Raw genomic sequence first — 13,926 nt, 5'->3', positions numbered from 1 at the left:
ACGATATCTCATCTCCCAATTGAAAGGAATGACTTGAAATTTGGAACTTGAGGTCCTTACACAATAAGGATCCGACTTGAAGAATTTGATCAAATGCAATGTTGTCAGAACGAGGGTTTTTCGCGATTTTCTCGAAAACGGCTTCAACGATTTTGATCAAATTCATACCTAAAAAAGTCATCAATAAGCTCTATTAACTGTCACAAGTCCCATATCTGTAAAAGTTTCAGGAGCTTCGCCCCATCTATGCAAAGTTTGATTTTAGATTCCCAATTATCAGGCTTCAGATACAATTTAAACAAAAAATTTCAAGTGGAAAAGATTGAGCATGAAAATCTCTACAATTAATGATCAGTAACATTTTCACCTAGAATTGAAAATAAGCCCGAAAGTCGAGAAAATAAGATTATTCAACTGCAAACTGTTGGCAACTGTTAAATCATCCACTATGAAGAGATAGCAGACTTTGTGTGTCTGCAGCGCTATTGTCCTGTCACCAGCTGGCTCAGATCTTAGAATAGTAGACTTGAAATGCATGTGAACACTAGCGTCAGTGATCAATTTTCATAACGGCAAGGAAAGTTGTGTGAGTGCACCACATCAGATTTTTATGCTTTTGTACTCCAGAGCAAAGCTTGGTCCCCGAATTGAATATGTAAACATGGGAGACGTTATACTTTGAATCCAATGCTATGATTTGGATCATTTTAGTAGTAAGATATTACAGGAACAGTGTACCCAAACATGGGTGTGGCCTTGCTCCTATCCCGGCTCGGCAGGATCATAAAATGTTCTGAACAAAGCTCAGGCTAGAGCTACCAGAGGACTGTAATTTACTATTTAAATAATCAAATACAAACAAGGGGCAAAATTTAATCTTCAATTTGAGCCAGGTTATTTGTACAGTTAAACTCTGCATTAATGAAAACTAAAAAAGAGCAAAAACTCACCAAATTCCAATATTCCCATCTTGACTACTTGCCCTTCAAAGCCTTTATTGGGGGTTTTGGTCAGGTTCAGGGTGGGACGAAATCTGGGAATAGACAGGTTCTTGCTTACGGGCTGCCTTTTCATTGATTCTGCGTTCAACTTGCAGGTTATGCACTGTGTTTCGAACAAAGCTCAAACTGGATTCTTTATAAATTCAAATCCGATTCAAATTAATTCAATTCAATACTATTTACGCTGTTATATTCATAATTCACACACACAACACTCAAACAATTTACAAGAAATTTCCGATCGAAAATTACATGACAGACAAACACAAATTTGGTCTTGCAAAAAAAAATGGGCCGACAATACAAGACAGACAGGACTCACAAAAACATCCACAATGCCAAGCAGCAGGACGGTCTGCCCCAGCGCAAACACAAGCCTGCTATTGGCAGAACTACAGTCTGGCATTCTGGCGCTACAATTCAAGTTCTCTGGCCAGACCATCATTCATTATTGCTTCAGGTAGATGAAAATGTTTTTCATGGTCATACAGGTCCTTATTCCTTGATGCAGCCAGAAATTTACACCAAGTGTTGTTGCCCTTGAAGCAAAGTTGATGTGTTGGCTTCTTGTTGGAAGATTTGATGTGGAAGTATACTGTCCAAACTGCTGCCTGCATGGCTTCTAGGCTGTTGGTGTTTCTCCTGATGGCCAGTCCATAAAATATCTGCAGTTTCTTCATAGCCATATCAGTCAGGCGACCCTTACCTGTTAGAGGTTTACCATCACTCAACTTTTGGCCACATTTTCTATTTTTCAAATCACGAAGAAGTGCTCCCATTCGCTTCTGCACGTGCCCTACACATTCCGGTTTTTGAATTACAACATCTGCACCATAAGGCGTGGCTTCACATACTGCTTTATATGCATTCGAATCTCCATCTCCCAAATAATCTACATATCTTACATTATATTGTGGAACTGACCTGGCAAAATTATTTTTGCTCCTTCCACCTCCATTCCACCACTTGTCCCAATGTAATTTGCTGAGCAATGTTCAGTGTGCTCATTCCTATTTTCATTTTGACATTTGCAATATTTAGACATTGGGTGGATGTCCAAAACTTTCCTGTGTCAGCTGAGGTCACAGACACAATCCCATTCAGACTCACATGACCCCTCTTCTGCCATGACCCTCCACTCCTACAACACAGATCTCTCATTCCTTCATTCACTTCTACTACCTCATTCACTGCATTTCCATTGATAATTTACATAATTTTGAGAAATTCCCCTAAAACATGCTCATACATGGAAATTTAGATGGAGCTGGATGGAGGTTCATGATTCCACACAAAACTTGAGCTGCTGTGTAGCCCTTTCCAATAGCTCTAAGTCCATGCACTAACCTAATATTTACATCATAAAGTTTCTTTTGGTCCCCTGAACTATTTACACTTACTTGTTCACTGTTCATGAAAGATCTATCACTTTTTTCACAACTGGTGCACGAAATTGTGAATTGGGTTGCAAGTCAGCTATACTTTTTTTTGCAAACTGAAGCTGCTTGTGACAAAATTTACACACAGACACTTGGAGAACATATTTACAAAATTATTCACATCAACTACTTCATATTCTAAGCTTTCATTCTTATTACTGTAATAGGTGAAATTGTCTCTCACTTTGTTTTTGAGCTGGAGGGTTTGAACTTTTAGATTGGTTGGGTGTCACTCTTGAGGCTGAAGGTACACCAATGGATTTCTTTTTTTATACACAGATCTTTTTGAACCAATCCTCTTCTTGTTCATAATTGAAACTACACGAATTACACGAAAAATTTACACAAAATTTATGAATAATTATTTACAGAAAAGTCGTACTATGTACAAAAACGCATTGAAATTATTGAGCATTGTCGAAGAGAAAACAACACAGTATCATCACCCACCTCACAAACTTGAACATGAACAGAACAACAGCTGATAACCAATGCTACCAACCAAAACTAAATTCAGCTGTGAAATGGATGAGTAAATAATTGAAAATTGTATTGAAAAGAATACTTTTGAAGCAATAAAATTCTCTAGTATCAATATATAAGAGCTTTCTGTGTATGCAGAGTTGTCTTAAAATGATTTTTTTCAATATTTCCAGATGAATTACAAGAATAAATCTGGTGTCATTTTGAAGCGGGAATTTCAACTATATTATAGGAGCAAAAAATAATTCTGAAAAAAAATGTTGGAGGTTGCACTCTCCTTACTGCTTCAGGTAAAACTGTTTGTGGCCGATTATTAATTTACTATTATTTCTGGACAGTCGTTTCTTCCAGACCAGCAGTTGAGAATTTTGAATCATTCGGTCAAAAAAAAAACATTTTTGAAAAAATTGGACTTGGTCACTTTTTCTTGTAAGCCGACAATATATTATTATTTATTTATTTAGGAAGAAAGGTCCTTATCTTGTGGTGCTCCAGGAGACTTCAAACTCTTCCAGTTCAAAGTAGCAATTTTTGAGCAACATATTGATCAATGCTACTGCACCTTAATTCAATCTCACTTTTCGTAGTATTTGGATTTTCTTTGAGGATCCGGCGTTTAAACATTTCTAGAACAAATAACAGTTCAAAGTAGGTTATTGAAATCTTAAGAAATTAGAAAATGAGGATTTTATTTCATGACTTAATCTACTAGCAAATTTATTTAATAACCTAAAAATTTATTTAAATATGCATGACTCTCCCTCTCGTGAAAGGAAAGTAATAACAGTGGTGTGTATAATGCAACTAAACTACCTGGAAGCAGAGAAGTCTGTTTGAGGTTGAGCCTGCCGTTGAACTTCATCTTGAATATACTAATGCACAGCCCATGTGGTTGCCAAATTGCTTCTCGCTCTAACACAGTGCTTGAATTTTAATCGAAATTGAAGCTCATTATTAAAAGTTCATTTCCACCAGGATTGGAAAAAGATCCCTGTAATGTAGCCTTGAGTGGCTTTTAGAAAGTTGATGCCTGAGTTATGACCGTGAGAGGGTACTGTACTCTTGTCGACGCATTGCTCCTCGTTATATTGGCTGCAGCCCAACGGACTTCTTTCCTACCAGGTAGTGTACAACCATTAACATACAAAGTATGTTAACTAGTGAGCCCCCTGCGCTGAAGAACTCGCTCATAAGCTATATCATTCTGATTTTAAAATCTGCAGCTTAAGCTCTTCTAAGAAAGATTTTGAAAACCCTATAGAAAATTTTGTTGAGAAATTTGGCTAATAATGAATACTCTCACAGAAAAATAGAAAGAAAGTCTTCCCATACATACTGTATGAATATAAATCTGAGTACCCTTTTTAAATTATTTCGTCAAGACATGTTTTGGCTACTGATGCCATTTTCAAGTGATTGAAAATAAATAAAAACTAATGCATTAGTAGCAAAAACATGTCGTGACGAAATAATTAAAAAAGGTACTCAGATTATATTTTTATCTATGTTCAAATTTAGCCAAACAGAAAAAAGAAAGTACTATATGAATGTATATATGACCACGCACAGAACACTTTTTGCAATTGAAAAATTGTTTTAAAATTTTATTTCAAAACTTTCTTATAAAATAGTAAACCTGTATGCTTAAAGAAACAGATAATATCAATAGTTTGAGTACATCCATTGAAAGATTTCATTTCCTCACACAAAAATATTATGATAACAATACACAAAAAGAGCGAGTGAATAAAAAGAATCATTTAGAAATTATAAATGCACTTGCACAAAATTGAATTACAAGTGTTCTTCAATTCGAATAAAGACTCCTAATGAAACCTGTTGTCCAATTATCCTTTGAAAAGAAAAATATTGAGCTGTTCACATGATTCTCACAAACAAGCAAACCCACAGATGGACAGCATTGAGTCTGAATTACATTAATTTTTTAAATGAATGAAATGATCATAGAAATAACATGCTATTTAACTTCAGCTGACAAAATAATAAATCAAAACAAATTTTCTTCTAATGCATATTTAATTTTATTTTATATCCTTGAAAAGGAATGTGAATTTTGTTCTCCAAAGAACTTGGCCTGTAAAAAGGTTTGAAGAATACTGTTCAACATTTGAAGCTGATTGATCAATTCTTTCTAAAGTGATTGTAGAACATGCAAACAAACAGAAAACGAATTTGACCTCTAGTAAGTTGAAAGTGAGAACTTGTTAACGCTTGTTCAGTAAATATGGTTCTATATCTTCATCCACTGCTAAGATTAATGTAAGTTAAAAGGTGTCTCTAACTATGTGACTAAATAACACTTACTTCTAGACTATCCATTTTGTGAGGATTCAGCATTGCTTTCGCCTCTGAATCTTTGTGGACGTTGGATTTTCGTCCAGTTACACTCCTATTTTTAAGAATTTCTGGGTCCCACAACTATGAACATAAGTTTTTGGTGAATTGGGAGTCACCAGCTTTCCCACTTTTCACATTTTTTGCAAGAATTAGTTTGTCCCGAGGTATTGTGTCTGCAGCCTGAAACAGTAACACATCTTTTTAAATTATAGAATATGAGAAAATTCATTTTAAGAAAAACATGGACAAATTGAGTATTTATACAGGCCTATTCCTTATGAGCTTGTAATATTCGGATCAAATCATAGTTTTAGAGAGCTTAACAGATTTTGCCTATTTTTCATGCGTTTTGTATGTAAATAAGGATTATTTTTTCAAGGTTGCGTTTGTCTATTATTATAGACTTATTCTACATCTTTCTCTTCGAAATTAAATTTTCTAAAAGTTCTGTGAAAAAATTTTTTTGTGTTTATTGTACAACATAGTAAATTTCTTTCAAATCTTAAAGGAACTTATTTACCTCCTCACTGGAGGTTATTGCAGCTAATCTCCAAAAAATAATACACGTAATCTTCCAAACCAACCATCATTATTGTGCACTGTATATCAGACACTTCACACAATCTTTGATTTATGTAATGTAGCATTATATTTGATATCATCGACACTTCATCAATAATCAACAATACCACATTATTTAAATTTTGCTCTCATAACTTTCAACACATGATCAGTGACCTTCTTGTAAGGTGGTATATCTTCTTTTTCCACTCCAAGTTGGAGCAGCCGGTACACAGTTAGACCACCAATGTTGTATGCCGATATACCAGTTGGCGTACAAATGACAACATCTTTACTCAGTTTCTCTTTCACACATTTCTGCAATGTTCGAACTAGGTGTGATTTCCCAGTACTACCTACACCAGAAACAAATTGGTCTATTTTGTCAGTGTCATCTGGGCTTTCGAGTTTCTCAGTTACTTCAAAGATGCAGTCATTTCTCCTAAGCTCAGATTATCATTTAGTTTAGCCATGTTTCGAAACTTTTCCATAGCTTCGGCTGCCTCATCCACTTCGTAATTTTTGAGACTGATTTTGAGACTGATCTGCATTTTCGTTCTTTTTAGTCATATATCTTATAAGATTTTCTATATCTTCTCTAGCATCCCTCACATCTTGTATTTTTGTGGCATTCTAATGCATCTTCGAGTTGATCCTGACATGCATTGAGAGCCTCTGTATATGTGCACTGGTCACCTTTCAAATCTGAAATCATACGCCAAGGTTTAATTAACAGTTGCAAAGAAAAGAAGTACAGTATTTCTCTGGATTTTGTTTAACATTGAATACAGTGTGTTTTATAAGATAGGGATGATTTCTTTTTTGAATAAAGCCATGTTTGAATTCATGTTCCTGTTTTTTCACCACATCGTAATTTCTGGCAATGAAGGCTCACTCCTTCAAACCTCTGGTCTATGTGGATAGACCACTGATAGTGTCCACTTGATTATCACAATAAATGTCTGTCGAAGCTGGATTCAGTTTCCATATTTCTGATTTTATTTAATGACTATCTAACATATCTAATGACTGTATCTTTGTCTCTCCCATTGCCACGCCCGTCTTTTTTAATATTTTTATTAAATATAAAAATTTAAATAAAATTCTTTAATTTTTTTCACTGTCAAAAGCATAATCCAAAACAAAACAGTTTCTTACATGGAGCCTTAGGGAGTTTTTAAATTTGACTCTGAAAATGATGGCCTAATGAAATTGATAGTAGAAATAAGAACATATTTAATTTAGTAATATGGTGATTTTAATTTTATATTCATGTTCTTGGACACAGTCCTTAAATGAGTTCAATTTGATCACCATCATGTATCACAATGGTCAGATTGTACAGCCAAATCTGGCGTGAATAATAGACTTCTGTTACACTCAGTTTAGGAAGGGGCTGATTCTGCTGCATGTCAAATACTATTTTAATAATATTCGGATTTTCTTCTCTAAGGAGCTGATAGAACTTAAGTGCTCGAAGTTTGTGAACGCGATGTTTGGTGATGAGTTCCTGCTTTTTACTAGGATCTGTAGTACACTGTATTTTACTTTCAATTAATTCACAGAAAGAACATACATCAGCACGAGGATTACCAAACCCAATATTGAAATTTGTGACAAAAACATGGTAGTATTTTGAATATGAACAAACAGGCTTATTTTGCTCATTCATTTCGCGTTTCCAGAGTCTCCACATTTTTTTAACAGACAGTTCAGGTGGCAGGTATGAACGAATACTTTTTCCCCTACTATAGTGGGAATCACGACACTTGAATGTTTGAATATGATTTTTGATGCATGAAGTGATGGATATATATCTTCATCTTTTATACGAGAGTCCCCACGATTTTCCTTCCGAGAAGTTCCATTCTCAAAGCAATGTTTTGCTAGTGATTGTAGTCTAAATCGACCTACCTGGGTTATGGATCTAAAAGAAGTTGCACATACTCTTACAAGATCTCCCGTCATTCTTCGAATAAAATATTGATTCACAACTCTTGTTTTTGGCGGATGATCGTTTTCCCTTGGTCGTTTTTGTTTTGGTTCAGCTGTATGGATGAATTTCAGCAAGTTGTTATCCTGGTCAATCTTCGTCTTGTTCTCATGGACAGCCTTGAAGAACCCTGTAAATAAACGAAATGTTTTATTTATTTGAACAACAGTCATTTGCCCAAAAATGTTCTGAAATAATGCAAGAAAATAGAGTAATGATAAACTGAGTGGATAAGCTTTTTTTCTATACTAGTAGGATGTAAGTAAATTTGTTTACAGATTTATAACAATATTGTGAATTAAACTGAATTTAAAGAACTAACATTCTAGTTGTAAGTCAAATTTATTTCAGTTCGATAAAATAAGTGTAAAAGATTAGCCTATTGACTGGAAAATGAAATATTTTGTTGTAGGGTACCTAGATATCAATAATAAAAATGTTGTAGGCTACTCTCAATATAAATATATCATGATCTTAATAACTGGACTCAATACTGTAGTGTGATTCATATTTCTTTTGCTTAATCAAATATATTTCTAATCTTGATGAATCTGGAGGCCAAGAGTAGCCAATGAATGCTAAGTAAATAACAAAATCAAAACAAGCTAAAATATGACTCTTTAGTTGACAAAAAAGATGTAATTAATTATTTCAATCAGATAAATAAGGAAGTTAATTAAGATATAGAAGATTATGATGAAATCTTACCTTTATATCATCATCATCTAGTGTTGAAACATCACATTGAGAAATCTTTTCATTTTTATGCGCACATGTAACTACAAGGACTTCTTTTGCAGCAGCACTATTTCTGGCTATTTTTTTTGCTGCCTTGGTCCAAAGTTCTTTATTTCGTGTTCGCTTTTCACCTTAACTGGTTTGAACTTGTTTATTATAATCTCCAAAATCTATTGTGATACTCACTATTAATGAAAGCTATGTTAACACTTACCAGAACACATGTTACGTTAAAGTACACAGTCGGTCATTTTGACCATGTTGTTAATTGGAAGTGTTTTTTCAACTTTGTACATTTTAAAAGTAAGTAAAGGTGTTGAAAAATACAATACATCAAGTAAATGAACAAAAAAACGTTTTACTTGAATATTCATGAATATTTCTTAGATGCAATTGGGTGCACTGTCTGTGCATACTGTTCGCTGACTGCATACTGTCCGCATATCGCCAGACTGCACTTGATACATTTATGTTGTGTTTTGCGGTTGCTTCCTGCAGGACACTTCTCACAAGTCTTCCTCTTCTGTAGACGGTCCTCAGGCACGCCTACCCGCTGTGGAGCATCAGGTTCATTTCCTAGTATCTTGTTTATTTCTTGTTTCAAATCCCTTGGAAGATTAGCCACTTCTGTGATCCTCTTTTGAAGATGAGGGGAAATCAACTCTTTTGCAAGGCTCTTGATGAGGCAAAGCGAGTCACATTTGTTTCTTGGGTGTAACACATAAACACAATGAAAGAATTGACACTGGCAATGTTCACAAGCCTGTAGAAGATAACGAGTGGCCACCTTCTGGTCTTTCTACTTGATGAATATATGGCACATTTCATGTCAAGGAGGTCAACACTGTCTTTAGTGCCATTGTAGAAACAAATAATCTCAGGTTTTCTTTTCTCTTCATTCGTTTCTATTGTGTGATGCATGCTTGACAAAACACCAAACTGCTCTGTTCTTTTTAGGCACAAAAGATAAGAGTTGTATCATTTCTGAAACCATATAGGGTAGATACGGTTAGGCGATTGTTGTTGGAAAAATTCATTAGGTATGCATCGTTTATCCTTCTTCAATGTACCAACGTATGTAAGTTTCCTTTTGGTAAGCTCATCCACACACTCTATAGAAGAAAACCAATTGTCTGCCGTAATGTTTCTATTGCTCCCCTCGATAGTTTTACACAAACGAAGCACTGATCAAGTAGGAATACTGAGATTTTTTTCTGTTTCTGTCAATCCGATTCCGTCACTGCCTTTTCCTGTGTAAATGTATGCATTGCACAGGTAAGAATTCTTAGCATCGGCAAGGCACATTACCTTTATGCCATATTTTTTTGGTTTCTTAGGCATATACATCCTAAAAGAGCAGCGACCTCGAAATGGAACAAGCATTTCATCAATTGTAATATATGCTGAAGGTATGCGATACACAGCCTGACTATTCCCTATGACTTTGTTGAAAATCTCTGATATGGGTGCCGCTTTGTCTGTTTGTTTTCTGTTGGATGAGTGCTTTTCCAAGCATTTGGAGGGCCCTGTTCAGTTTTTTCTCATCCTTTCCATAAATATTGTGGTAGGGGAGTATCTGGAGCAACAGCATTCACTACTACATTTGACTCACCCACGACCTCATCCAGCAATTCTTCATCCTCTGAACTACTTGATTCATCTTCCCACCACTCTCATGCATCACATAGTCGGAGTCAGCATCTGAGTCATCCAAACTGGAATCTTCTTCATCAGAATCATTTGGGTCATCCATATCTTCATCTAATAATCTACGAACTTGGTCTTCAAAAGATGGATCACCAACTGTCAAAGACACTATTTGTGGATTTACTTGTCCCAGGTCGGCTCATTTTATTTGAGAAATATGTATAAGGAAGAACCAAATATGAATAACAACGATGAATACAATGAAACAATTATGATGAATAATAAGTGATAGATGACAGTTATAATAACGCATAAGACGAATAGAAGTTCCCACAGTCTACATTACCGAACACATACGGTCAACTTGACCGACACTAGGATAACGTTCCAGTACACACCCGGTAAATATGACCGCCCGAAAAACAACAGAACACACGCACCATGCAAGCTCAGGCTAAACTAACTAATATTCCGTAGCGTGCTGGCAAAGAGTGGAGGAAGGTATTGCGAGCGGGAAGCGCCTACATTAATCATAGGGCCAATATGAGGGCACAAAAATTCGCATCGGTCAAAATGACCGATGTGTTCTGTTAAGTGCTAAGAATAAGGTCTGTCAGATCTCGGCCCCAAGTAAGATACAAGGTCGTGAATGGTATCATTGGTTAGTGCTTCGTAGTGAAGTGCTGGCAGGAGCCAAATTCCCATTGTTAGTGCTTGTCCCGTTCAGGAGTTATGATGAAAAAACCTGGGTAGGGCTAGCTTCACAGTGAATTTGCCTCATCAGTCAGTTCTCGGCCCCAAGTAAAATACGGTCCTTAATGGTATCATTGGTTAGTGCTTCATTAGTGCTGGCAGGAGCACCAATCCCCATCGTTAGTGCTTGTATATTCAGGAGTTATGATGAAAAAAACCTTGGGTAGGGCTAACTTCACAGTGAATTTGGGCTCATCCAGCAGATTTCAGCCCCCAAGAAGATACAAGGTCCTAAATGGTATCATTGGTTAGTGCTCTGTTAGTTTTGGCGGAGCACCAATCCCCATCGTGGTACTTGACCTGTTCAGAGTTATGATGGAAAAACTTGGGTAGGGCTAACTTCACAGTGAATTTGGCCTCACCCAGTAGATCTCGGCCTCCAAGGAGATACAAGTCTCAAATGATAGCATTGGTAGTGCTTCGATGGTGCCATGATGGAAAAACCTGGGTAGGGCTAAGAGTCAGGTGGTTACAAAAAATACATTATGACAATATTTAAATCCATCCAGTTAATAAGTATAGCAACCTTACAAGAATTCCATAAAGGATGTTGGCATGGACAAATTTTTTTGTTCACTACTGGTCAGCTCCGACTATACAACTTTTACTGCCAAAAACACAAGTTCAGTAGAACATCAATAATCTGGGTTAATTGGGACCAGACCTCATCCGGATTATCAATTATCGATTATCAAAATTACGTTAAAAAAATGGTCAGCACGCACTATTCAAGAAATAAAGCTGTTAAAATGGCATATACATTATTCAATTATTGGTAGGTAGACCTCCACTTCGACGACCACTCCCTTTCTCGTCACTTCGCGCCATTCTCCTGTCGCCCGCTCTTAAGTAAGGAGCTTAGCACCGAGGACAGAAGGTACAAAAATTTTATTTCTTGCCAGAGACCAGAATCCGGATGATTGACTGTCCAGATTTTGACATCCAAACTATCGATGTTCTACTGTACCAACATTGTTCATTGATGCCACCGGGGGATCGTAAAAAAATACAGCAACCTGCAGGAAATTTGTCTGGTCACATTTCCTTTATTGTGGTGTCATAAAAACTGAGTTGATGTAGAAATCAAATACCTATTGTTGCATGATCTTTGAGAGACAGTACAAATGCTATAGCATTTTGGCTGAGAGAGGGGCTGAGGTCTGATGTTAAAATTCCACTTCAATGTCTTACTTATTTCTCCCCAGCTCTGCTAAGTGCTGCATTCGTGCTTTCACAAAATTTATACTAATCCATGATAGTCAAGGACACAGAATAAATTGGGAGCATTTCGGAATTATTTTACTATTATTCAAAAGTACAAGCTATCCTGAAGGGTCAATGTTTTTGCTGTTGTCTCTATTGCTAAACTGTAGTTATAGATGTAGATTCCAAACGTGTATACCATGCATTTTGGCTGCATCAGAGGTAAAAGTTTCCATAATCTTATATCTGGACAGGCAATAAAGTTTACAATATGGTTACCCAACTGCTTGTTCCACCAGGGCTTGTGATTGACATACAAACTTATTATAAATTTTCACCCTCACATTACTATTAACCCAAGTCAAACAATCAATCCCAACAGTTTTGTTGTTATCCACTATCACATTTAGTATTCTTCTATATTCTCCTTGGAAGCAGAAAACATGATTTGTAGTTAGAAAGTCACACATCCATTCTTATTGAATATCCCAGCAAAGTCCTATGTTATGTCCAGGTCTAGTAGATAGAAGTGTTCCTCCTCAGCTGCTTCAATAGTCTCGGTAGCTCTTCCATCAAGTAGCAATGGTACATCTGCGAGCTCCACTTTGTAGCAGTTGGTAGGTCTGCAAGCTCCACTTTGTAGGGTATGCCCAATGGTTCCTGGTATTTTTGTTTCACCTCGTTGTATTATCTTGCCAAGCACTTGTAGAATCTTTCGACACATATCACTTCCACTGTCCATAGGTAAGGCAGCTTTGCTTTGACTCTAGTTTAGCTGACACCATATTAGAGAATTGCCTCTGAATATAAGTTGAATGTGCCACATATATCCTTTTTAGTTCAAAAAGTCTTTGTCATTGCCTCACAATCATCTAAAGCACAGATTTTCACAGCATTAATGTCACAAAAGGTTCTGTAATAGGCGCAAGATTTGAGTCATCCTACAACAACAGCAGTGATTTTCTCAGCAGTGTAATCGATATTCCAATGTCTGTCACAAGGTTGTCATTGTACGGTTTTCTGTTAGAAGCCACAAACCAAACCGCTCATTGGTAGGCTTGATTTTATTACCACAGAGTGTAGGTACATTAAACACTTTAGAAGTATCCATGTTTACTGCCCGTTGACATTATCGAACTGAACGAATGCAGATCAATGCTGCAGTATTTATAGAAGATAGTTGAGGGATGATGTCATACAAACTTGTTGGAACAGGAAGGGATGCTGATAAAGACTGGTGGGCGTGGCCATTGGTCATTGACAGGGGGAGGTAGAGTGGGGGTCATTGAAACAGCCTTCCTTGAAAGCATAGCAAGGTGATTTTTACCTATATGAAAATGATAAGGGGGATTCTGGCACAACCCAAGGTGTGCCAGAATTCCCATTTTTATTCTACTTACATGAACAAGTGTTACTATTTTCTAGTTATAGAAAATAGGAGAGCCGTACCTCACTGTTCCTTGAGAATGACATTGCTCGTGTTTTGAAACTTATAAGTCAATGGCCATTGCTGAGAAGGAAAAGCATAATAGTCCATCAATATAGACATAAAAAAGGGGTGTGCTTGCAATTTATTGTAGTTCTGATTTCTTAATATACTAATTTGGTACATAAGAGACGTCCAGAACCAATTTCTCCATGCAAAATTCCTTGTGCTAGATACAGGATGGCCCAAAAACCTTGTTTTCAGCCATTTCCAGGTTTCAGATATTTCTGCAAATCTCGTAATTGGACAGAAAAATTTTCTCTT

The 13,926-nt window shown here is 36.4% G+C and overlaps 1 protein-coding gene across 1 annotated transcript; it reads right to left on the bottom strand.

Moving 5' to 3' along the window:
• Positions 1-1,524: 1,524 nt before the first annotated feature.
• LOC120356632 lies at positions 1,525-8,175 on the bottom strand (the record flags this gene model as incomplete). The annotated part of the gene is made up of 3 exons (XM_039445588.1): positions 7,757-8,175; positions 5,371-5,461; positions 1,525-1,797 (listed from the first exon to the last, which is right to left on the bottom strand). Coding segments are annotated over exons 1-3 (616 nt in total), but the record flags the coding sequence as incomplete, so codon positions are not given.
• Between the last annotated feature and the right edge of the window lie 5,751 nt (positions 8,176-13,926).

This window comes from Nilaparvata lugens, unplaced genomic scaffold (assembly GCF_014356525.2).
Source record: "Nilaparvata lugens isolate BPH unplaced genomic scaffold, ASM1435652v1 scaffold7342, whole genome shotgun sequence".
Taxonomy (NCBI): domain Eukaryota; kingdom Metazoa; phylum Arthropoda; class Insecta; order Hemiptera; family Delphacidae; genus Nilaparvata; species Nilaparvata lugens.
This window is presented reverse-complemented; position numbering and strand designations above follow the sequence as displayed.